This window comes from Artibeus jamaicensis, unplaced genomic scaffold (assembly GCF_021234435.1).
Source record: "Artibeus jamaicensis isolate MK-2021 breed Jamaican fruit bat unplaced genomic scaffold, CSHL_Jam_final contig_311, whole genome shotgun sequence".
Lineage (NCBI taxonomy): Eukaryota > Metazoa > Chordata > Mammalia > Chiroptera > Phyllostomidae > Artibeus > Artibeus jamaicensis.
The window spans coordinates 13158130-13184353 of NW_026521717.1; the positions used below are offsets into that span (position 1 = coordinate 13158130).

The following is a 26224-nucleotide window of genomic DNA, read 5'->3' on the forward strand; positions in this document are numbered from 1 at the left end:
TTTCAAATAAGGTTCAATGATTATGTGATTTTGAATTATGTTTTACATTTCTGCAGCTTCCTTTAGAGAAAACCTCAGAACGTATTCATATTATCTTTTAATTCTATAAGGATGGTTCAGCTTCAGGAAAAATTGGCTACACTGAAAACAAATCAAGAAGACACAGGGAAAATTTTAAAGCTACCCAGAAATTTCTGGCAATTGCTTCTAAGCAATGTTTTAGTTCTCTACCCCAATGGAAAACCATCTTAAAATAAAAAATTCCTACAGCACCTATCATCCCAAAGAAGCAAAATGCACATAGTTTTCAAATGCATGTGAAACATTCTCAAGATAGACCACATGACAGAACACAAAACGAGCCTCAAAAAATTCAAAAGAAATTGAAATCACATCAAGCATCTTCTCTAACCACAAGAAACTGAAACTAAAAGCAAACCTCAAGAAAAAAACTCAAAAACATTCGAACTCACGGAGATTGAATAGTATGCTATTAAACAATAAAAAGGTCAAGAATGAGATTAAGGAACAAATCAAAAAGTTTCTGGAAATAATGAAAATGAACTCACAATAATCCAAAACTTATGGGACACAGCTAAGGCAGTCCTGAGAGGGAAGGTCATAGACATACAGCCTTACCTAAAAACGATAGGAACATTTCAAATAAAAAATTAAACCCTATGCCTATAAGAACTCAAGGAAAAACAACACAGACAACCCAGAGCAAGTAGAAGGAAGGACATTACCAAGATCATAGCAGAATTAAATGACAGATTGAAAGAACAATTCTAAGCATCAATAAATCCAGGAGCTGGTTTTTTGAAAAGATAAACAAAATAGACAAGCCTTTACGTAGGCTCATCAAGAAAAAAAGACAGAACCCAAATACACACAATCAGAAATGAAACAGGAGAGATTACAACCAATACCACAGAAATACAAACGACTGTAAGAAATAACTATGAAGAACTATATGCCAAGATATTTGAAAACCTAGGGGAAATGGACAAATTTCTATAAAAATATAATCTTCCAAAACTAAATCACGAAGAAGCAGAAGCGTGAAGAGACCAATAAAGGCTGATAAAATTTATGAAGTAATTAAAAAGCTCCCAACACACAAAAGCCCTGTACCAGAGGGTGTCACAGTAGAATTTTACAAAGCATTTAAGGATGAGCTAACCCCTATCCTCCTAAACCTATTCCAAAAAATCCAAGAAGACAGGATACTCTCAAACTCCATTTATGAAGCCACCATCATCCTAATCCCAAACCCAGATAAAGAAGTAACAAAGAAACAAAACTTCAGGCCTTATCGCTAATGAACTTAGATGCTAAAATCCTCAACAAAACATTGGCAAACTGCATCTAGCAGTACATTGAAAAGATCATACATATGATCTCATCTTTAATAGGAACCTGTAAACAAAACAAACAAACGAGCAAAATATAACCAAAGACACTGAAATAGACAACAGGCTGACAGTGACCAGAGGGGAGAGGAGAGGGAATTTCAAGGGAAAAAGAGAAGGGTTTACAAGAACAAGTATAAAGGGCAAATGAACAACAACAAGCAAAGATGGAAACAGGAGTCAGGTAGGGAGGGCTGGGGGGTGTGGGCTGGGATGGGAGTAAAAGGCAGAAAACTATATTTGAACAACAATTAAAATTAAAAAAGTAAAAAATCACACATGGTCAATTGGGATTCATCCCAAGGATGCAAGGATAGTACAATATTTGCAACTCAATAAATGCAATACATCACATAAACAAAACAAAAGACAAAATAACATGATCATAACAATAAAAGGGGGAAAGCATTTGATAAGGTACAGCACCCATTTATGAGTAAAACACTCAGCAAAGTGGGAATAGAGGGAGCATTCCTCAACATAATAAATGCCATATATGAAAGATCTACAGCCAACATCATACTCAATGGGCAAAAACTTAGAGCTTTCCCACTGAGAAGAGGAACATGACAAGGATGCCCACTTTCACCCCTCCTATTTGACATAGTATTCAAGTGCTAGCCACAGCAATTAGACAAGAAAAGGAAATAAAAGGCATTCGAATTGGAAAGGAGGGAGAAAAACTGTCATCGTTTGCAGATGACATAATAGTGTACAGAGAAAATCCTATAAACTCCACCAAAAACTACTTGACCTAATAAGAGAATCTGGCAAAACAATAGGATTCAACATCAATATTCAGAAATCAAAGGCATTTTTGTATGCCAAAAATGAAATATCAGAAACAGAAATCAGGGGAAAAATCCCATTTCATATAGCAACAAGAAAAATTAAGTTCCTAGGAATAAACCTAACCAAGGAGGTAAAAGACTTGTATGCAGAAAACTACACAACACTGAAGAAGGAAATTAAGGGGAAAAGAAACAAATGGAAGCATGTATCATGTTCATGGATTAGAAGACTTAACATCATCAAAATGTCCATTTACCCAAAGCAATTTATAGATTCAATGCAATACTTATTAAAGTACCAATGGCATATTTCACAGATACAGAACAAACATTTCAGAAATTTACAGGGAAAATTAATGACCCCAAATAACTGCAGCAACTTTCAGAAAGAAGAACAAAGTAGAAGGCACCACAATATTTGGTATTAAACTGTATTACAAGGCCATTGTAATCAAAACAGCCTTGTACTGGCATAAGAACAGACCAATGGAACAGAACAGAAAGCCCAGAAATAAACCCCAGTCTCTATGATCAATTAATATTTGACAAAGGAGGAAGAAGCATAAAATGCAATAAAAATACCTTCTTCAACAAATGCTGTTGGGAGAGCTGGACAGCTACATGCAAAGGATGAAACTTGATCACCAACTTATACCATACACAAAAATAAATGGAAGATGGATAAAAGACTTAATTATAAGTTGTGACACCACTGAAGTCCTAGAGGAGAACACAGTCAGGAAAATCTCAGATATTACATGCAGCAATATCATTGATATATCCCCTAAAGCAAGAGACATAAAGGAAAGAATAAACAAATGGGACCTCATCAAATTAAAAAGCTTCTGCATGGCTAAAGAAAACAGCATTAAAATGAAAACAGAAACACGTAAATGGGAAAACATATTTGCCAATGATATCTCGGACAAGGGTTTGATTTCCAAAATATATAAAGAACTCATACAACTCCACTCCAGGAAGACACAAAACCAAAATAAAAAATAGGCAAAACACTTGAATGGACGCTTCTCCAATGAGGTCATACAGACGGCTCAAAGACATGAAAAGATGCTCAGCCTCACTAGCCATCAGAGAGATGCGAATTAAAACCACAGAAAGATACCACTTCACACTGGTCAGAATGGCTATCATAAACAGATTAAGAAACAAGTGTTGGAGAAGATGTAGAGAAAAGGGAACCCTAGTATACTGTTCATAGAAATGCAGACTGGTGCAGCCACTATGAAAAAACAGTATAGAATTTCCTCAGAAAATTAAAAATGGAACTGTTTTTGACCCTGCAATTTCACTGCTGGGATTATATCCTAAGAACCCTAGAACACCAATCCAAAAAAACTTATGCACCCCAATGTTCATAGCAGCACAATTTACAATAGCCAAATGATGGAAGCAATCTAAGAGACCATCAGGAAATGCGAGGATTGAAAATACGGTACGGTTATACAATGGAATACTATACGGCATAGAAAAAGAGGAGCTCCTACCCTTTGCAACAGCATGTATAGAACTGGAGAGCATTATGCTAAGTGAATAAACCAGGTGGTAAGGGACAAATCCATATAATCTCACCTTTAACTGGAACCTATTGAACAAAACAAACAAGCAAGCAAAATATAACCAGAGACATTGAAATTAGAAACAATCTAACAGCAACCAGTGGGAAGGTGGGAGGGGATAACAGGGAAGTGTTTTCAGAAACAACTATAGAGGACACATAGGCAAAACCAAGGGGGCAGGGATGGAAGCAAAGGAGAAAGGTGGGTTCGACTGAGGTTGGGGGAGTAGTGGGAGGAAAATGCAGACAACTGTAATTAAACAAAAATAAGATATAAATATATATGTATGTGAATATATATAAATTGTTAATATTAAGAATGAATGCTGACATACAGAAGATCCAGAGACACATAAAAAGATGCTGGCTATCAGAGAGATGTAAATTAAAAGAACAATGAGATATCACCTTACACCAGTCAGAATGGCCATCATAAGCAAAGCAACAAACAAGTGTAGGAGAGGCTGTGGAACAAAGGGGACCCTAGTTCACTGTTGGTGGGATTGCAGACTGGTACAACCACTATGGAAAACAGTATGGAATTTTCTCAGAAAACGAAAAATGGATCTGCCTTTTGACCCAGCAATTCCACTGCTAGGATTACATCCTAAGTACCCTGAAACACCAATCCAAAAGAACCTATGCACCCCAATGTTCATAGCAGCATAATTTACAATAGCCAAGTGTTGGAAGCAACCTAGGTGGCCATCAGTAAATGAGTGTATCAAAAACTATGGTACCTTTACACAATTGAGTTCTATGCAGCAGAAAGAAAGAAGGAGCTCCTACCCTTCGTAACGGCATAGATGGGAATGGAAAGCATTATGCTAAGCAAAATAAGCCAGGAGGTGAAAGACAAATACCATGCGATCTCACCTTTAACAGGAAGCAAAACAACAAAACAAACAAGCAAGCAAAATATAACCAAGGACACTGAAATAGAGAACAGGCGCACAGTGTCAAGAGGGGAGAGGAAAGGGAATTTCAGGGGAAAAGGAGAATGATCTACAGGAACTAGTATAGAGGACACATGGACAAAAACTAAGGGGGGTGGAAATGGGAGGGAGGTAGAGAGCACTGGGGGTGGTCTGGGATGGGAGTAAAGGACAGAAAACTGTACTTGAACAACAATTAAAATAAATAAATTTTTTAAAAAAAGAAATCACAGATGTCAGAGACCAATAAAATAACATATTCAAAGTGCTGGGGGAGGCAGGCTCTGGTAAAACTATCCTTCCAGAGGGCACAGTGGGCACTGAATATTTTTATGTGTGAACCACAATGAGGGAAAAATGGCCTTTTAACTAGTAGTATCAATAATTCCTAATGGGAAAATATCTCAAAGAAGGAGAGAATAAAATGAGAAAACAAATTTCACTGTAACTAATTTACATGTAGTTTATTGTTAAATAATTTAAAACAATTTGGTGCTTTTAAACTGTTTCAAAAAACAGAAACCATGATTTGTATTGTCACCTGTATTCTATGTAACCAATAGTATTAAATAAATTATCTGAAGTACTTTGTAGGGTTCTTAAGAAGTCACCTGATTTTTTCAGTGTGTGTGCGTGTTTAGCTTCCTGGTTGTTCACCTTAATAATAGATATTAAATATTAATATCCACTTGTAGTTGTTGAACTTAAATTATTAGAACAGTGGGAGGCCTTATGGAAAAATCCTAGTTAAAGAATGGAAATTGGACTAGGATTAAAAATTGGCAGCAAGTTACTAAATTTTGTGAGACTCACAAGGGCCTTCAAGGCAAGAATGCATTGGGCTGCTCAAAATAGAGAGGTTCAAATATAAACTGAAAGTTCACTGATTCCTAGAACCTTCTTATATTTTTCTCCTCTCCTGCTCCATTGTCTCAATTTTCTTGGTCACAGACTGCTGCTTCCCTACCTTTCCATCTTCTATTTACCCTTCAGCACAATCTCAACATTCAGTCTCTATTTCCTTCTTGGATGCACAACTGTCTTTTTTCACAGATTTGGCACATTCCAGGGCTAACTTACACTAAGCACAGTGCCTTAGGCTCATGAGAATTTAGAGGTACACAAAAATGTTTTAATTTTAATTTCTTCTAGAATTAAGAGTGCACAAAAAATTACATTCTATCCATCGTTATATCAAAGCAATTATACTTTAATATTTTTATAGAGGAAAGAAACCACAAAGGCAAAATTTTCTAGGGCCCACAGAAGTCATAATTGGCTCTGAATTCCTCTGAGTCAACCCAGACCTACATCACTCCCTATTCAAAACTGGTTCAGTCTAGCCTCATAGGGGACACCCAGACCAGAGGTAACTGTATGAGTATTTATTTCAAAACCTGATTTATGCTGAGGTTGCATTACTCACTAAATTTACTAAAAATTATTACTCACTTGAAATATGGTGAATATTATGGTATGTGAAATACACCTCATTAAAATTGTTTTTAAAATGTGGAGAATAAAAAGCAAAGCAGACAAATAGTTGCATGTAAAGATACATAAAGATAAATCTCAGATTGCTATATTTGTTTGAAATTCAAAAGTTTACCCATAAAAATGTGCTATAATTATGAGTTAAAATTTTATGTACTTTAAATATGACTAATATTAAAAATATGGAGAAAGAATGCTGACAACAAAAATGCCAAAACATACTATATGGGAAAATAACTATTGAATTTTGGTGCTAAAAAGACTAACTCATTGTTGTAGTATTTATGAGAGCCTGATTGCAATTAAATACAGGAAGGCTATTAAAACAACCAATAATATTTCTATGAGACACAATAGAAGAATAAGAGCAACAGAATAATCGGAACCACATCCCAACCCACTTCCTTGTTATTTACCAATATCAGCTAAAGAATACTGTTTAGATGTTGATGTTAGTCAATCGTCACTTGACAACTTTAAATCATATTAAGACTAAAAAATATCAAAGAATTTTGTGACAAGGGTTAAAAGTTTATAGTGATGAAACCACAAAAAATTAGATGCCCACTAAAAACCACATCCATGCCACTCTCATATGTGCAATGTAATGGTTTTATTGTAGTTGAGAAAATAATCTCTAACTTAATAATTAGCTACTATTCAAGTAAAATGTAATTTGTCTACTGTATACAAGATAGGTTTTAAGACAGAAAGTACAAAAGTACATTTTTAGCTACTAATATTGAACATTACAATCATTCATCATACAATGTAATGCAATCAAATGAATAGAACAGTATGTTTTTGACCACTGTATAAAGTCACTTTTGAGGCAGCTAAAATTATATGCAAAATTGTCATCTACTTAGTGCAGGTGAACATTTACATAAAAAAGAAAATGAACATATCTTTTAAGACACCAAATACATTTTTAAAAGGTGAAGTTTCCTATTATGTTACTTTGAAAACTATCTAGAAATAGCACTTCTCATTTATATAAAGCAAACTTTAATCATTTTGTGGTTTGGTTTTTGGACATGGAATCTACAGGTGTTAAATTGAAAGAGTAACTGAAGTTATTCAAGAGTTCTGTAGAAAAGTATAACAGATTTCTTTATGACAAGTTATTCAAGATTTCTGTATGAAAAGTTACAATAATTATGATAAAATCCATGTCAAAAACCAACATTTTGGTACTTCTGGCAAGATGGAGGTGTAGGTGGAAGCACTGCACCTTCTCACACAACCAAGGTTAAAAACAACAAAGTTTTAGCAACAAAAACACAGCCAAACCACGGAAAATTGAACTACATGGAAGACTGACAACAACGAAACCTTCAGCCAAACCAGTGAGAGGGGCAGAGCCAGCAGCAGAGCAGGGTCAGGCAGGAAAGATCCTCCAGAACAACCCGGGTGCGCAACCCAGGCGCGCCGGCAGCCATAGGAGGATCCCAGGTGTGGAGTAGCGGGCAGACCCACTAAGGGCGCAAGGTGGTGGACTCACTGAGGGCTGACCAAAGTCACACAGTCGAGCGCAGATAAACCGGTGAAGGAGCGAAGTGGTGAGATAGACCTTGCAGAACTCAGTGGCGGAAAGTGGCAGAGGGGACCGCCATTGTCCCTCTCTGACTATGCCCCCACATACAGCGTCACAAACCAGCGCCCTGGGTGGCCTCTCTCTGACCTGCCCCCACATATAGCATCATAAATGAGTGGCCCTGCCCTGGTGAACACCTCCTCGTAAGTAACAGGCATGAACAGATCAAAACTTGGCTCAAGAACAACTCAGAGCCCCAGAGCTCATAAATCTAAGCAATGAAGAAATAGCCAAACTTTCAGATGCACAGTTCAAAACACTGGTGATCAGGATGCTCACAGAACTGGTTGATTATAGTCACAAATTAGAGGAACATATGAAGGCTAAACTAATTGAAATGAAGGGAAATGCACAGGAAACAAATAGTAATGGAAAGGAAACTGGGACTCAAATCAAAGAAGTGGACCAGAAAGAGGAAAAAAATTACCAAACAGAAAATAATGAAGAAACAAGAATTCAAAAAAAATGAGGAGAGGCTTAGGAACCTCCAGGACATCTTTAAACATTCCAACATCCAAATTATAGTGGTACCAGAAGGGGAAGAGGAACAGCCACCAGTGGAAAACTTATTTGAACAAATAATAAAGGAGAATTTCCCCAATCTGGCAAAGGAAATAGACTTCCAGGAAATCCAGGAAGCTCAGAGAGTCCCAAAGAAGGTGGACCCAAGAAGGAACACACCAAGGCACATCATAATTACATTAGCCAAGATTAAAATGCAGGAGAGAATCCTAGAAGCAGCAAGAGATAAGGGGACAGTCACCTACAAAGGAGTTCCCATCAGACTGTCAGCTGATTTCTCAAAAGAGACCTTACAGCCGAGAAGGGGCTAGAAAGAAATATTCCAAGTCATGAAATCCAAAGACCTACATTCAAGATTGCTCTATCCAGCAAAGCTTTCATTTAGAATGGAAGGACAGATAAAGTGCTTCTCAGATAAGATCAAATTCAAGGAGTTCATCATCACCAAGCCCTTATTATATGAAATGTTAAAGGGACTTACCTAAGAAAAAGAAGATAAAAATGATGAACAGTGAAAGGCTAACTCAAAGTTATTAAGAACCACACCTAAAACAAAAACAAACTAAGAGGACAGCTAGATCAGGAGCAAAACCATAGAAATGAAGATCTCATGGAGGGTTAGCAACAGGGGAGTGGGAGGAGAAGGGGGGTGAAGGTACAGGAAATCAGTGGCATAGACGATAGGTAGAAAATAGATAGGGGGAGGGCAAGAATAGTATGGGAAATATAGAATCTAAAGAACTTGAGACAGGTAGTCATAAACCAAAGGGGGGATGGTGGGGAGAGTTGTGCAGGGTGGAGGGGAATGAAGGGGGGGAATAGAACTGTAATGACATAATCAATAAAATATACTTAAAAAAAACAAAAAAAAATTAATCTTCCTCAAATGCTTCCTTAAAGACTCTTACTTAAATGCTTTCAGAATTCTCCTGTGAAACCATCTGGTCCAGGGCTTTTGTGCTTCGGGAGATTTTTTATTACTGCTTCAACTTCATTTGCTGTTACTGATCTATTCAGGCTTTCTGCTTCTTCCTCATTGAGTTTTGGAAGATTATATTTTTCTAGAAATGTGTTCATTTCACCTAGGTTTTCAAATTTCTTGGCATACAGTTTTTCATAGTAATTTCTTACAATCATTTGTATTTCTATGGTGTCAGTTATAATCTCTCCTCTTTCATTTCTCATTGTGTTTATTTCGGCTCTCTCTTCTTTTCCTGATAAGCCTGCTTAAAGGCTTGTCGATTTTATCTTCTCAAAAAAAGACCTTCTGGATTCATTGATCCTTACAATTGTGCTTGTAGTCTCTATGTCATATACTTCTGCTCTGATCTTAATTATGTCCTTCTTTCTACTTGCTCTGGACTGTCTTTGTTTTTGTTCCTCGAGTTCTTGTAAGAATAGGGTTAGGTTGTTTGTTTGACATGTTTCTATCTTTCTTAGGTAGGCCTGTATTGCTATGAACTTTCCTCTCAGGACTGCCTTCGCTGTGTCCCATAAGTTTTTGGTTGTTGTGAGTTCATTTTCATTTGTTTCCAGAAACTTTTTGATTTCTTCCCTAATTTCATTCTGGACCCCTTCGTTAACAACATCTATTCAATCTGCATGATTTTGAATGTTTTAGGTCTTTTCTCTTGGAGTTAGTTTCCAGTTTCAGTCCCTTGTGATCGAAGAAAATGCTTTATATGATTTTGGTTTCGTTGAATTTGTTGAGGCTTGTTTTGTGTCCTATCATGTGGTCTCTCTTTAAAAATGTTCCATGCGCATTTGAAAAGAATGTGTATTTAGCTTCTTTGGGGTGGAGGGTTCTGGATATATCAGTTAATTCCATTTCATCTAGGATGTTGTTCAATGCCATAATATCTTGGTTGATATTTTGTTTGGAAGAGCTGCCCATTTTTGACAGTGGGATGTTAAAATCCCCAACTATAATTGTGTTTCTGTCAATATCTTTCTTGAAATCCTCTAAGATTTTCTTTACACATTTGGGTGTTCCTATGGTGGGTGCATATACATTTATAGTGTTTATGTCTTCTTGGTGGATTCTCCCCTCGAATATTATGAAGTGACCTCTGGGTCCCTTTTTATGACCCTTTTTTTGAAGTCTATTTTGTCTGATATGACTATTGCTACCCTAGCTTTTTTCTTGGCCGTTTGCTTGTTAAATTTGTTTCCAGCCTTTTAGTTTTAGCCTGTGTAGGTCTTTTTTCCTGAGGTGGGTTTCTCATAGGCAGCATATGTGTGAGTCATGCTTTCTTATCTATTCAACTACTCTATGTCTTTTGATTGGAGCATTTAATTCATTTACATTTAAGGTTATTTTGATAGGTACTTATTCATTGCCATTTTTATACCTGTGTTTCTCTTTGTCTCTCTTTTTTTCCCTTTCCTTAAATCAGTCCTTTCAGTATTTCTTGCAGAGATGGTTTGATGGAGGTATATTCTTTTAGACTTCTTTTGTCTTGGAATCTCTTTATTCAGCCTTCTACCTAGATTGAGAGCCTTGCAGTGTAATTGGTTGCAGGCCACTGTTTCTCATTACTTGGAATATTCCTTGCCATTCTCTTCTTGCTTGGAGCATTCCATTGATAAGTCAGCAGCTCACCTTATGGGAGCTCCCTTGTATGTTACTTCCTTTTTCGCCCTTGCTGCCTTTAAGATTCTCTTTGTCTTGGAATTTTGCCATTTTAATGATGATGTGTCTTGAGGTGGGCCTCTTTGGTTTCGTCTTGATTGAAACTCTCTATGTTTCCTGGATTTGTGAGACTTTATCTCTCATCAAATTAGGAAAATTTTCTCTCATTACTCTTTCAAATACATTTTCTATCCCTTGTTCTTCTCTTTCTGGTATCCCTATTATATGAATATTACTATGTTTCATATTGTCTTGCATTTCTCTTAATCCTTCTTCATTCTTTCTGAGACTCTTTTTCTTTTCTTGCTCTTTCTGGGAGGCTTTTTGTTTTTTGGTTTTTTTTTGTATTTTGACCTCCAACTCACTTATCCAATCCCCTGCTTCATCGACCCGGCTTTTGATTCTTTCCACTGTGTTCTTTAGTTCAGAAATTGTAGTCTTCATTTCCTCTTGGCCCTTGCTGATAGCTTCTAGTTCCTTTTTCATGTTGATATAGTTTGCACTGGGTCCACTGTAATTTCCCCTGTAGTTTCTGGTAGCTCATTATAAGCTCTTTGAACTTCCTAATAACCAGTGCTTTGAATTCAATATCTGATAGCTGACTTGCCTCTATTTCATCTAACATTCTTTCTGAGTCTTCCTCCTTTCCTTTCATTGTGGGGGGGGGGGGTGTTTATCTGTCTTCCCATTGTTTTTGAGAGTCCTCTTGTTAGCTTCAGCTCCTTAAATTGATTTGTTCTGGCTTCCTGGATGTATGCTGTGAACTTCTGTGGTATAATACCTGTGAGATTCAGTGGTGTAGTCTCCTTGATCTCCCCAGCTCACTGCTCTTGGGCTGTCTTTTATGTTGTCTCTGAGTTTGTCTTTGGGTTTTTTATTGTTCTGGGGTCTTTCTTTTGTGGGTCCTTCCCACCATCTGGTGAACTGATGGTCCCTCTGTCTGCTACCCATTTTAATTTGTTGTACTGGTGAGGGCAGGTTTTGTTGAACCTACTTCTGCATGTACAGGGCTTTGAGGATTCTCTTTTGCTTTTGTTCAGTTTTTTTGTACTAGGTAGTTTCTCCACTGTTTAGTTGTATTTCCAGATATATGTTGGGTTGAGGTTAGTGTGGTTTCCACTTCCTCTTTCACATTCTTCTGTTGTTATATGTTGGTGGTTCCTTTACTGTTGGGTTTCCTCTTCCAGTGGGTATCCTGGTGTTCACTGCTTCTACCTACTCTTTGTGTGCGTGTGCGTGTGTGTGTGTGTGTGTGTGTGTGATGAGTTAGAAGAGAAGGCAAAATGGTTTATGGCAGCAGGAGAATATTCCATGATATTTACAGTACCAGCCAGTAGAGGAGAGATAGGAGATCCCCTGGCTATGTACAGTGATAACCATAATCCTAAACCCAACTAGCCACTTTTTAGAAAGGACGGAAAGAAGATAAGGCTCTTGTTGGGGAGGAAAGGTTTGTGAGTTGAATCTAGAAAGCAGTGAGGTTGAGGGAGGTCAGATTCTGAGGTAAGGTGAGAACAAAGGATGGTAAATAGGTGTAATGTGAGAGAGAATAGAGTTAATCACTACCGTATTATAGTTCAGGCAACAATGAAGTGGGCTAAGATTGGGGGGGTTGTATTTACAATAGTATGGAACAATTATTATTTACAATAATATTAGAAAGACAATCATATGACAGAATCTATGAGGTACCAAGATTAGGGAGTACTGGACCTTCAATAGTGTGCTAATGGAGCAAGGGGAAGTAAAGGACAGTAAATTAGCAATACACCATGAATAAGGGGACAGAAGAAACCTGTCAAGTGATAGAATACATCCAACCAAGGTAAAGAAGACTATACAGAAAGAGGAGGAATACAAAGATACTATTAAAATAAAAGATGTAAGAATAATGAAAAATACAAATATGCAGTAACTTGTAGTTTTTCTGCTATAGCAAAGTGAAATTTGTCTCTCTGTCTCTACTCTTGGGATGCCCACTCTTTGGGTCCAACTCTGGTCTTTTCACCATTCCAAATTTTTTGTCTCACTTGGGGGGAGTGAAAAGAAAAAAAAAGGCAGCAGAAGGAAGGAAAAAGCAGTAAGTTTGGTAAGTAAGAAAGAAGGAATAAAACAAGAAAGAAGAGGAGAGAGGGTAAAAGTATTGAAAGATGAAACAATAATAAAGTTAAAAAAATAAAAGATCATTTTTTAAAAAAACTGTTGTTGGTTTCCAGCTGGCCAAACCATTTTTTCTGGTCACACTAGCTGCAGCAGTCTCAGGGGCGATTGGGCGATTGGTGTGGCCTTTCTCCCTTCTCAGTGTACTCAGCAGGTCTCACAAGGGCTCTCCCAAGATCCGGACTGGCGCTTCTCCCCAGCGCCCCACTGAAAGCAGACTTCCCCCAGGAGTCAAAGTCCTGAGCTGGGATGCGGGCATGAGCTCCTGCCCAGGCTTCCTGGTCCCACAGGCTTGGGCATAAACCTTTCCCAGTGCTATGGGGGAATGCAAGAGTGACTCTCAATTCTCCCAAGCCGGCGACTACAGACTCCACGGGTGCTCAAGACCCCTTGTTTACTTCCTCATGCCCATTCCTCTCTCTGACACTTTAAGCAAACAGATCTCTCCCGGCATTTTTCAAACTGCGCCTGGCCAGGTAGGGAGGGAGCTGACAACCTGGCTCTCTCCCAAGGACCTTGCTGCCAGCCCTCGGCTCCCAAAGAGTTCGCAGCAGACCCGTCCCAGGCCCTGGCACAGCCCAGCAGAGGGGGCAGCTTCGGCCTGCGGCCTCTGCACTGTTCCCTCAGACCTTATTGACCTGCAGCCATCTGCTCACCATCTGGTCATTCAGTGTTCGCTCCAATTTCTGGACTCCTATTTTCCTATATGCTGGGTCACTGTTGGCTATTTGCTGTACTCCTCCACAGATCAGGCCGGTTTTTCTCCCATGCGTAGGGGGAAGGAGAATCCTTTGTCCTATTCCGCGGCCATCTTCTCCTATCTCACAAAGAAATTTTTACATCCTTTATTGCAGTAGATCCTTAAAACATTCCCCCCGCCAAATAACCACACCACTGTTTGGGGGAATTATCCCTACATAGTCATAGCCCTGTGATTTGGGTGGAGTTAACCTCAGTGCTAGTACCAGGAATAGCTTAAGGCAATCAACATACTACATCTTTCAGGCCTCATTAATTGGTTCAGCAATGGTCATTTAGCTAAGTGGACATACATGATCTTGTTTTCTGGGACCTCTATGAAAGAGAACTTGCTTTTTTTCCATGGGAATTACTGAAAGATTCTGAAACTTTCCTGAGTGGTACAGTATAAAGATGTAAGATCTACAATGAGACCTGCTACAACTTTAGCCCTCATAATGAAGAATGGAGGAAAATGGGAGAACAAAAAGAAAGCAAGAAAGCAGAGAAGAGGAGTCAAAACAAATAGTAAAAAAATATATGTGAGTAAAAGAAAAAAAGATACCTAAAGCTAGAGAAGCACACATGAGAAGAAAAGAGAGAGTCCACACAACAGGAATAGGATAGAGGCAAGAACCAGAGAAAAACAAAGGTTTGGTTCAGTCAGTTCAAAGAATGAGGATGTTCTTATCACCCATGGCCTTACACTGCAGGTAGGCTTCAGCATAAATTATCATCTGTTCTATTGCCCTCAGAAACTCTCTAACATTGTTTACAGCTCAGAGGCTACTCTGAATGCAGTTGCTGTAGCAAGTATCCAAGCAGACACCGTCTTTGGTTGAAAAAACAGTAACCTAACAGAAGTTAGACAGAAAGAATCAGAAGCCTTGAGAGGTTAAAATTCAGATTAATAAGCATGACAACAAAGTCCTTAATAATCCCCACCCACCACAACATTCTCTAACCCTGTTAGAGAGCAATCCAGAAGTATGCATCACCTACAACTCTCCCATACAACCTGGCTGCCTCCACTAGTAAGCCTTAAATGGATATGTCACCTCCCACTCCAAGCTAGCTAGCACAGAGACTGGAATTCACAGAGTGCTCAGTTGAGTAAAGCTGAAACAAAAAAATGCAGTCATCCCTTAACTTCAGATTCTATTTTTCTCAAAATTCTCATATGTCAATAGAAATATATTCCATTAGGTTAAATTCCATATTCCTCAATCTCTGGATCTAAACATAATTAGAAAATGACTTAGAAGTGCCCAATTTATTGCACTATTTTATTATGGCTTTTGTCACACTGAAGGAAGGAGAGGTTTTGCCGTGCTTCTTTGTCACTGAGTGCTCCTTTGCTTCCACTGCCTGTTACTCAATTTGCTTGACTCTGCAGCTTCACCACAGAAGAGCTTCACCACAGAAGAGCTACTGGCTTCCTAAAGTAGGGAAAAGAGAACCAGTCAGGATGTCAAAATCTAAACTTCTTGTGGCACTGTTGGTCAAAAAGATCAACCTCTCTTAGGCTCATTTTCCTTATAAGTAATATGGGAATAAAATTTCCTTCCTGCCCTGGCTGGTGTAGTTCAGTGGATTGAGCTCGGGCTCTGAACCAAAGGGTCACTAGTTCTATTCCCAGTCAAGGCACATGCCTGGGTTGCAGGCCAGGTCCCCAGTGTGGGCCATGTGAGAGGCAACCACACATTGATGGTTTTTTTCCCTCTCTTTCTCCTTCTCTTTCTTTTTCTCTAAATAAATAAATAAAATCTTTTTAAAATTTTTCCTTCCTTACCAACCTACCTTAAGTGATTATTCTGAGGATCACACAAAACAGTTGTGAAAATACACAACTCTAAAATAAGGCATAATAGATTTTCATTGTTAGAAGGGAGTGAATGACCATAGCCAAGATATGAAAACAACCTAAGAGTCATTCAGTGGATGAACGGATAAAGAAAATGTGATACATACACATATACACAGTTGACCCTTGAAAAATGTGATGTTAAGAGCAACAACACCCCTACTCCCTTCTCTACCCACCCCCCAACTGCACCACACACACACAGTTGAAAATCAACATATAATTTTCAACTCACCAGCTGACCCTCAGTATCATGGACAATTAGTTCCAGGACCCACAATGGGTACCAAACTCCAAGAATGTTCAAATCCCTTATATAAAATGGTATAGAACAACACATATAGTCAGCCATCTACCTCCTAAGGTAGATAGATTGAAAATGCTGTTACCATAGGTAAATGTGATATTCAAATTCTCCCACAACCACATCAACATTCCAACTAAAACTAGAGAACAAACATCATTCAGAGGCACTTAAAATCTCACAGAACAGAAGTCCTACAACTAAGAATATCGAGAAGAAGCCACATCAAAACTGATAGGATGCCAAAGGGCTGGTCCCACGCCCATGTGTAGTGGATCAAAATCAGGAGGGATATCTCAACTGTGGAGGTTCCCTGTCAAGAGTCAAGAGTCCCGAGTCCCAGCACCACAAGAGCCCCCCACACCCAGGGTTCCAGTGCCAGGAAAAGAAGTCCTCATAACTTATGGCTGTAAAAACCAGCAGGGAGTATATACTGTGAGATGAAGGATTCTGGAGCCCCGGGTGTGAGTCTTAAAGGGCCTGCACGTGGACTTACTCAGACTCTATCCCTCTGAGCTCTAACTCTGAGGCAACAGCTCAAAAGGGACCAGGGACATATAGAAAGAAATTGCATTATCTGGTAACATGGCAAGAGATGGAGGGGAAGCTTTCTCACAAACAGAAGTACTGGCAGATGCTACTGTTCCTTTGCTGAGTTCTCCCTCGACAGAGTTGGCAAGCAGGCTCCATATATGAGTCTCAATTAGCCCAGCTAATACTGTTTGTCCTGCCCTTGTGATTCTCTGAGAACGAGCACTACACAACTCTCAGGCCCAACCAAGCCATTTCCAGTGGCTCTTTCACAAAAATAGGCTGTCCTGTCTCATGCTTTCAACTTTCCTAATATCTCTCAAATAAGCAGACTCTGGCCTCTCACTAAGAGGCTCCAGGTCTAGAACTAGTGGCAGCCAACCTTGGTTCGCACCATTGCCCCTCCAAGGCACCTACAAGCCCAGCTCAAGTAGTAGCCATCTGCATACCACTTTCTGGCTCATGCTGATTGGCCATGGGCAGTGCCTGGGAGGCAGCTCACCTTGTACTACACCTCACAGAAGGTACCAGAATCAGCATACCCAGTAGACAACTTCAGACTGTATCAAAACTCCACCCAAAACTCCAAGCGACAGACTCAAGATGGAACCTAAGCAGGCACCAGAGCTCTGCTGATATAACTCCTGCTCATGCTCCTGCTCCATGGAGTCACACCCTAGAAAACTGATCTTCCACGGCGGTCACAGCCAGTGCCCCCAGCCAGTCAACCTGGGGTAAATCCCTCACACTGAGATGCCAACAGCAATAAAGCCTCAAGTACAACAGGAGGGTATACAGAGCCCACACAGAGGACACACCTGAGTTTCACCTAAGGTGATCCGGGAGGATGTACCACTGGACCCTACCTAAGGCCATTCCACCAACACTGGAAGATGTAGCAGCTTCACCTAATATATTAAAAAAAAAGACACAGGGAGGCATCCAAAAAAATGGGACAAAAAAGTCACAAATGAAAGGAGAGAACAACATTCCAGAAAAATAACTATACCAAATAGAAACCAACAACTGAGCAAAGGCAGAGTTCAAAACACTAGTTATAAGGATGCTCAATGAACTTAGAGGAAGAGTAGATAAACCTAGTGAAAACTTCAACAAAGAGATAACAAACATAAAAATGGAGAAAATATAAAAAACAAACAGCTATACTTGAAGACCATATTAACTGAAATGAGGACTACATTACAGGGAACCACCGTGGAGTTGATTCAGCAGAAGATCAAATCAAAGACTTGGAAGATAAGATAGCAGAAAACACCCAAATAGAATGGCAAAAAAAAAAAAATCCCCCCAAAATGAGGATAGTATAATAGAACTTCTGGGACAACTTCAAGTATACCAATAATCAAATCATGGGGATTCCAGAAAAAGGAAAGAGAGCAAAAAATTGAAACCTATGTGAAAAAATGAGGAAAAACTTTCCTAACTTGGTGAAAGTAATGAATATACACATCCAAATAGTGTGAAGATCACAAACAACATGAACCCAAAGGTATTCACACCAAGATATATCATAATTAATAGCAAAATGTTAAAAACAAAGACAGAATCTTTAGGACAGCAGAAGAAAAGCAGTTATTTACCTAAAGAGAGCTCCCATAGGCTGTCAACTAATTTCTCACAGAAGTGTTTCAGGCCCAAAGGGACTGTCAAGATACATTCAAAGTGATGAAAAGCAATGACCTACAACCAAGACTGCTCTACCCAGGAAAGCAATTATTTATAAGCAAAGGACATACAATGAGGTTCCTATACCACAAAAAGCTAAAGGAGTTCATCGCCATCAAATCAATATTATAAAAAATATTTAAAAGTTTTCTTTAAGAAGTAAAATGAGTCAAGACTTCCAGCTAAGATGGAGGCATGGGTAAATACACTGTTCCTCCTTATACAACCAAAGGAAAAACAACAAATTTAAAAACAAAAAACAACCAGAACTGCCAGAAAATCAAACCATATAGAAGTCTGACAACCAAGGAGTTAAAGAAGAAACATTCATCCAAACCAGTAGGAAGGACAGAGACAAGTAGTCAGAGCAGAGAGGACTTATTGCAAGGGGATGGCTGAAGGACCAGGACAGACAAAGCTGTGGCTGATGGAGTGGGTGGTCCCACAGTTGCACGTGGATAAATCAGGATGAGCAACTGGGGAGTGAGAGAGACCATGAAACCCAGGGTTCCAGTGCAGGGAAATAAAGCCCCCAAACCAATGACTGAAAAAACCTATGGGGATTAAGGCGGCAAGAGAAACTCCCAGCCTCACAGGAGAGTTCATTGGAGAGACCCACTGAGCCCTAAAATACTCACAAAACCACCCACCCACAAATCAGCACCATAAGGGCCCAGTTTTATTGTGGGCAGTGGTAGAAATGACTGAAAGTCCACAGAGAGCTCAATAAGCAAGACTGTTCCATCTGGAACACTCTCCCACAGATTGTACCTAAATGCAGCAACGTGGGTTGCCCCACCCTGTTGAATACCTAAGGGTTTGCCCCTTAGAACATAAACGGCAATCTGAGACAAAAATATATGGCCCAAATGAAAGAAGAGATCACAGCTCCAAAAAAGAAAAAAATGCAAGTGAGTCACGAAGAGATAGCCAACCTATCAGATGTACAGCTCAAAACACTGGTAGTCAGGATGCTCACAGAATTGGCTGAGTATGGTTGCAAAATAGGGGAAAAAGTGAATGCTATGAAAAGTGAAATAAAGAAAAATTTATAGGGAACCACCAGTGACAGGAAAAAAAACTGGAACTCAAATGAACGGTTTGTACTAGAAAGAAGAAATAAACATTCAACCTGAAAACAATGAAGAAATAAGAATTCAAAAAATGAGGAGAGGCATAGGAACCTCTGGGACAACCTTAAACATTCCAACATCCAAATCATAGGGTGCCAGAAGAAGAAAAATAAGAGCCAGAAATGGAAAACTTATCTAAAAAAATAATGAAGGAGAATGTCCCTAATCTGGCAAAGGAAATACACTTTCAGGAAGTCCAGGAGGCTCAGAGAGTCCCAAAGAATTTGGACCCAAAGAGAAACACACCAAGGCACATCATAATTACATTAGCCAAGATTAAAGATAAGGAGAAAAATCTTAAAAGCAGCAAGAGCAAAGGAGTTACCTACAAAGGAGTACCCATAAAACTACCAGCTGATTTCTCAAAAGAAACCTTGCAGGCAAGAAGGGGCTGGAAAGAAGTATTCCAAGTCATGAACGGCAAGGGCTCATATCGAAGATCAGTCTACCCAGCAAATCTGTCATTAGAATAGAAGGGCAGATAAAGTGCTTGCCAGATAAGGTCAAGTTAAAGGAGTTCATCATTACCAAGCTCTTATATGCAATGTTAAAGGGACTTATCTATGAAAAACAAGATCAAAACTATGAACAGTAAAATGACAACAAACTCACAACTGCCAACAACTGAACCTAAAAACAAAAATGAACTAAGCAAACAATTAGAATGGGAACAGAATCACAGAAATTGAGATCACATGGACAGTTATCATGGGGATGGGGACAGGGAAGCGGAAATGGGGGAAAAAGGTACAGGGAATAAGTAGCATAAATGTTAGGTAGGAAAAAAAACAGGGGGAGGTTAAGAATAGTACAGGAAATGTAGATGCCAAAGAACTTAATTGTATGGCCCATGTACATGAACTAAACAGAGGAGGGGATTGAGGATGGGAGGGGGTGTGTAGGGCAGAGATAAAGGGGGTAAATTGGACAACTGTAATAGCATAATCAGTAAAATATATTTTTAAAGAAGTAAAAAAATAAAAAATATATGAATAATAGGCCTTGACTAGGTAATAAATTTGGTTAGAGCAATGTCCTGATAAACCAAAGTTGCTGGTTTGATCTCTAGGCAGGGCATATAAAAGAAGCGACAAATAAAGGCATCAGTAAAGGGAACAACAAATCTCTCTCTCTCCCTTTTTCTTTCTTTTTTTTTTAACATTTTATTTCTTTATTTTAGACTGAGGGGAGGGGAGAAAAAAAGAGAGAGCGAAACATCAATGTGTGGTTGCCTCTCATATGCCCCCAATGGAACTCAGCCTGCAACCCAGACATGTGCCCCAATTGGGAATCAAACCAGTGACCCTTTGGTTCAGAGGCTGGTGCTCAATCCACTTAGCCACAACAGCCAGGGGTTGCTCTCTTTATTTTTCTCTCCCTTTCTCTCTCCCCACTTCCTCCCTCTCTAAACTCAATAAAATAAAAATTTTAAAAATATATGTGAATAGTAAAGTGGCATTAAATGCATATCTATAAACAATTACTTTACATGCAAATGGAGTAAAAGCTCCAAGCAAAGAATATATGGAGCCTGAATGAATGAAAAGAAAAAAGGATCCTTACATAAGCTGTCTAGGAGAAATGTGCTTCAGATCAAAAGACACACACACAAACTAAAAATAAAGGGACAAAAAACTATTTCATAAAAATGGAAACAAACAAAAGCTGGGGTAGCAATAGTTATACCAGAAAAAAAAGAGACTTTAACTCAAAGACTATATAACAAAGAGACAAAGAAGGACCCAATAATTTCATGTCTGAGTATTTATTCAAAGAAACCCAAATCACTAATTTGAAAAGACTTATACATTTATATGTTCACTGAAGCATTATTTACAATAGCCAAGATATGGAAAAATTAACTGTACATCATTAAATGAATAGACAAAGAAATGGTGCATATATACAGTTGAATATGATTCAGACATAAAAAAGAATGAAATGTCACCATCTGCAACTACATGCATAGACCTGAAGGGTATTGTGCTGAGTGAAATAAGTCAAAAAGAGGAGAACAAATGCCATATGATTTCACTTATATGTGGAATATACAATATAAAATAAACAAACAAGCAAAACAGAGACTCACAGATACAAAAAAAAAAAAACATTTTGATGGTTGGCAGATGGCAGGGGCATTGTAGAGTGGGTAAAAAAGGTGAAGTAATTAAGAAGTACAGATTGGTAGTTGCCAAATAGTCATGGGGATGAAAAGTACAGCAAATGGAATACAGTCATTACTATTCTAATGATTATGTACAGTTTCAGATGGGTACTAGATTTATCAGGGTGATCAATTAATAAATTATATAAATGTCTAATCACTGGATTGTAAAACTAAAACAAATATATTGTACATCAACTTTAATTTAAAAACTTTTAAAATTATTTAGCCCTGGCCAGTGTGGCTTTGTTGGTTGGGCAAACTAAAAGATCACAGGTTTGATTCCCCGTCAGAGCACATGACTAGGTTGTGGGTTTGGTCCCCAGTGGGGCCACAGGTGGAAAATAGTAAATTGATGTCTTCCCCTCGAATCCATGTTTCCCTCCCTCTCTTTCTTCCTCTCTTCCCCTCACAGAAATAAATAAACAAACAAATATTTATAGTAAAAAAAAAGAAAAGAAAGTACTGCTTTCAATCACTGATTAGTTCAATCTGCCAATGTGAAACCAAGGGATATGGAAAGCCAGGTGTAAACTTATTGAAAAAAAATCCACAAATGACTAGACCCATGCAGTTGAATTCCATCTTGTTTAACAGTTTGCTGTATACAATGGGATATTATTAGGACAAGAAGTGGAAATTTTGCCATTTCAACACAGATGAAGTTTGAGGGCATTATACTAAGTGAAATAACTCAGAGAGAGAAAGACAAATACCATTAAGATCCACTAGCATGTGTAATCCAAAAATATTTTTTTTAATTTTTAAATAAAATACCAAGCTCATAGATATAGAGAACAGGTTGGTGACTGTTAGTCAGGGGTTGAAGGTAGGCAAAAGAGGGTAGGTCAAGAGGTAAAAAGTCCAAGTTACAAATAAGTAATGGCGATGAAAGTACAATATGGTGATTGTAGTTAATGTTACTGAATTATATATTTGAAAGTTACCAAGAGAATAGATCTTAAAAGTTCTTATCAAAAGAAAAAAAATGTAACTACATATGGTGACAAATGTTGAGATTGTAGTGATCATTCTATAGTACAAATATCAAATCATTATTTTCTAGACCTGAAACTCATATAACATTATTTGTCAATTATATCTTAACTTTTAAATAGAGGGTTAATGAGTTTTCAATACACTAATAATGTTAGCAACCTCTCACTATGTTAGATACAGCACAATAGGCTACATCAGTGCTACCATATATTCCAAAAGCAAATCGACGTATCTTTAGTAGTTCATAAAGAATCCTAAGTCAATAGTTTTCTCTTTTTTTAATTTTTTATTGTTGTCTAACTACAGTTGTCTCCATTTTCCTCCTACCAGAACCAGCCTCTTCTCCTACCCCTTTAGCTTTATCTATGTATCCTTTATACATGTTCTTCCATGACCCTTCCCCTTTTCTGCTGATATCCACCCCACCTCATCTCTGGTTACTGTCAGTTTGGTCTTTATTTCAATGTCTCTGGTTATATCTTGCTTTCTTGTTTGTTTTGTTGATTAGGTTCCACTTATAGGGAAGATCATATGGTATTTGTCTTTCAACTCTTGGGTTATTTCAAAATATTTCATTTGATATTTTGGAGATCAAACCTTTGTCCAAAGTATCTCTGGCAAATACATTTTCCTATACAGTTGATTCCCTTTTCATTTTGCTGATGTTTTCTTTAGCTATGCGGAAGCCCTTTAATTCTGATAAAGTCTCATTTCTTTACTCTTTATGTCCTTTGCTCTAGGAGCCATTATCAGTGAAATTAGTATTGCATGGAATATCTGGTACTTTCTTCCTTATGTTCTCCTCTATGACTCTTATGGTGTTGCAACTTATATTTCAGTCTTTTAACTACCTTGAATTTATTTTTGTATATGGTGTAAGTGGATGTTCATGCATCATTTTTTTTTGCATGTAGATGTTCAAATCTCCCAACACTATTTGCTGAAGGGGCTATTTTTAATCCATGTATGCTTCCGTCCTCTTTGTTGAATATTAATTAACCATGGAGACTTGGGTTTCTTTCTGGGCTCTCTATTCTGTTCCACTGGTTTATATGTCTGTTCTTATGCCAGTACCAGGCTATTTTGATTACAGTGGACTTGTGATACAGTTTGATATCAGGTATTTTGATTCCTCCTACTTTGTTCTTCTTCCTCAAATTTGCTGCAGCTTTTTTAGTCACTTATGGTTCCATATAAATTTCTGAAATGTTTGTCCTATATCTGTAAAGTATCCCTTTTCTATTCAACTTTAATAGGGATTGTGCTGAATCGATAAATTGCTCTGGGTAGTATGGACATTTTGATAATGTTAATTATTCCAATCCATGAGCATGGTATATGCTTCCATTATATTTGTGTCTTCTTTAATGCCTTTTATCAGTGCTGTGAAGTCTTCTGAGTACAAGTCTCTCATCTCCTTGGTCAGACTGACATAGGTACTTTATTTTTCTTGTTGGTATATCAAATGGAATTTTCCCCCAATTTCTGTTTCTGACATTTGTACACTATTGCTGGTGTACAAAACTGCCTTCAGTTCCTGAATATTTACTTTGTATCCCTCTATTTTGTCATATTCATTTATTAGGTCAAGTAGTTTTTTGGTAAACATGTGGGATGTTCCATGTACACTATCATGTCATCTCCAAAAAGGAACAGTTTTGCTTCCTCCTTTCCAATGTGGATGGCCTTTTCTTTCTTTTTCTTGTCTTATTACTGTGGATAGGACTTCCAATAATATGTTGAAGAGAAGTGGTGAAAGTGGACATCCTTCTCTTGTTCCTGATCTTAGCCAGAAAGTTTTTACTGTTTGCTCATTCAGTACAATGTTGTTGGCTGGAGGCCAACATATATGTCTCTCATATATGGCTTTATTATATTGAGGAATGCTCCCTCTATTCTCACTTTGCTGAGTGTTTTTATCATAAATAGGTGCTGCACCTTATCAAATGTTCTTTCTTGGGGGCATCTATTGATACAACATTTTTGTCTTTCCTTTTCTTTAGGTGATGTATTATGTTAACTGATTTGTGAATATTGTATCATCCTTGCATTCCTGGAATGAACTCCAATTAATCATGGTGTATGATTTTTTTAATGTATTGCTGGATGCAGTTTACCAATATTTTGTTGAGGAATTTAGTGTCTATGTTCATCAGCAATATTGGCCTAAAGTTTTCTTTCTTTGTTGTCTCCTTATCAGGTTCTGGGATTAGACTTTGGGAGTCTTCCCTGTTCTTCTGACTTTTTAGAATAGTCATAGGAGAATAGGGGTTAGCTCTTCTTTGAATGTTTTGTAAAATTCTCCTGTGAAACCATCCAGTCCAGGGCTCTTGTGTGTTGGGAGTCTTTTTATTACTACCTCAATTTCATCAGCTGTTATAAGTCTGTTCAGACTTTCTGCTTTTTCTTCATTCAGTTTTAAGAGATTATATTTTTCTATAAATTTATTCATTTCATCTAGGTTTTCAAATTTCTTGGCATATAGTTCTTTATAGTAATTTCTGACAATCCTTTGTGTTTTTGTGGTATCTGTTGTAATATCTCCTCTTTCGTTTCTGATTGTGTTTAATTTGGGTCCTCTTTTTTTCTTGATGAATCTGCTTAAATCCTTGTTGATTTTTGTTTATCTTTCAAAGAACAAGCTCCTGGATTTATTGACCCTTAGAACTGGGCTTTTAGTGTCTATGTTGTTTAATTCTGCTCTGATCTTGGTTATTTCCCTCCTTTACTTGCTCTGAGGTGTCTTTGTTGTTGTTCCTTGAGTTCTTGTAAGTGTGGGGTTAGGTTTTTTATGTAAAATGTCCCTATCTTTTTTAGGTAGGCCTGTATTGCTATGAACTTCCCTCTCAGGACTGCCTTCGCTGTATCCCATAAGTTTTGGGTTGTTGTGATTACATTTTCATTTGTTTCCAGAGAATTCTTTTATTTCTTCCTTAACTAATTCTTGCCCATTCATTGTTTAATAGCATGCTATTCAATCTCCATGAGTTTGAGAGTTTTTGAGTTTTTTCCTTGAGGTCAGTTTCTAGTTTCAGTACCTTTTGGTCAGAAAAAAAAAATACTTGATATGATTTCAATTTTCTTGAATTTTTAAAAATATATTCTATTGATTATGCCATTACAGTTGTCCATATCCCTCCCTTCATTCCCCTCCACCCTGCACACCACCTCCCACCCACATTACCCCCCCTTTATTTTATGGCCATGTGTCATAAGTTCTTTAGCTTCTACATTTCCCATACTATTCTTGCCCTCCCCCTTGTCTATTTTCTGCCTACCATCTATGCTACTTATTTTCTGTACCTTCTTCCCCACTCTCCTCCCCCCACTGCCCTGTTGCTAAAGCTCCATGTGATCTCAATTTCTATGGTTCCACTCCTGATCTAGCTGTCCACTTAGTTTGCTGTTGTTTTAGGTGTGGTTGTTAATAACTGTGAGTTAGCTGTCCTTTCACTGTTCATCTTTTTTAACTTTTTCTTAGATAAGTCCCTTTAACATCTCATATAATAATGGCTTGGTGATGATGAACTCTTTGAACTTGACCTTATCTCAGAAGCATTTTATCTGCCCTTCCATTCTAAACGAGAGCTTTGCTGGATAGAGCAATCTTGGATGTAGGTCCTTGCCTTTCATTACTTGGAATACTTCTTTCCAGCCCCTTCTTGCCTGCAAGGTCTCTTTTGAGA

The 26224-nt window shown here is 38.1% G+C and overlaps 1 protein-coding gene across 1 annotated transcript in view; it reads right to left on the reverse strand.

The window, feature by feature from the left end:
• The window catches only part of SUGCT (succinyl-CoA:glutarate-CoA transferase), a 1120941-nt gene that overhangs the window by 997900 nt on the left and 96817 nt on the right, over nt 1-26224 (reverse strand). Inside the window, 2 exon segments of the mRNA XM_053662950.1 lie at nt 13776-13936; nt 15233-15296. Of these exon segments, the coding sequence (XP_053518925.1) occupies nt 13776-13936; nt 15233-15296 (225 nt within the window).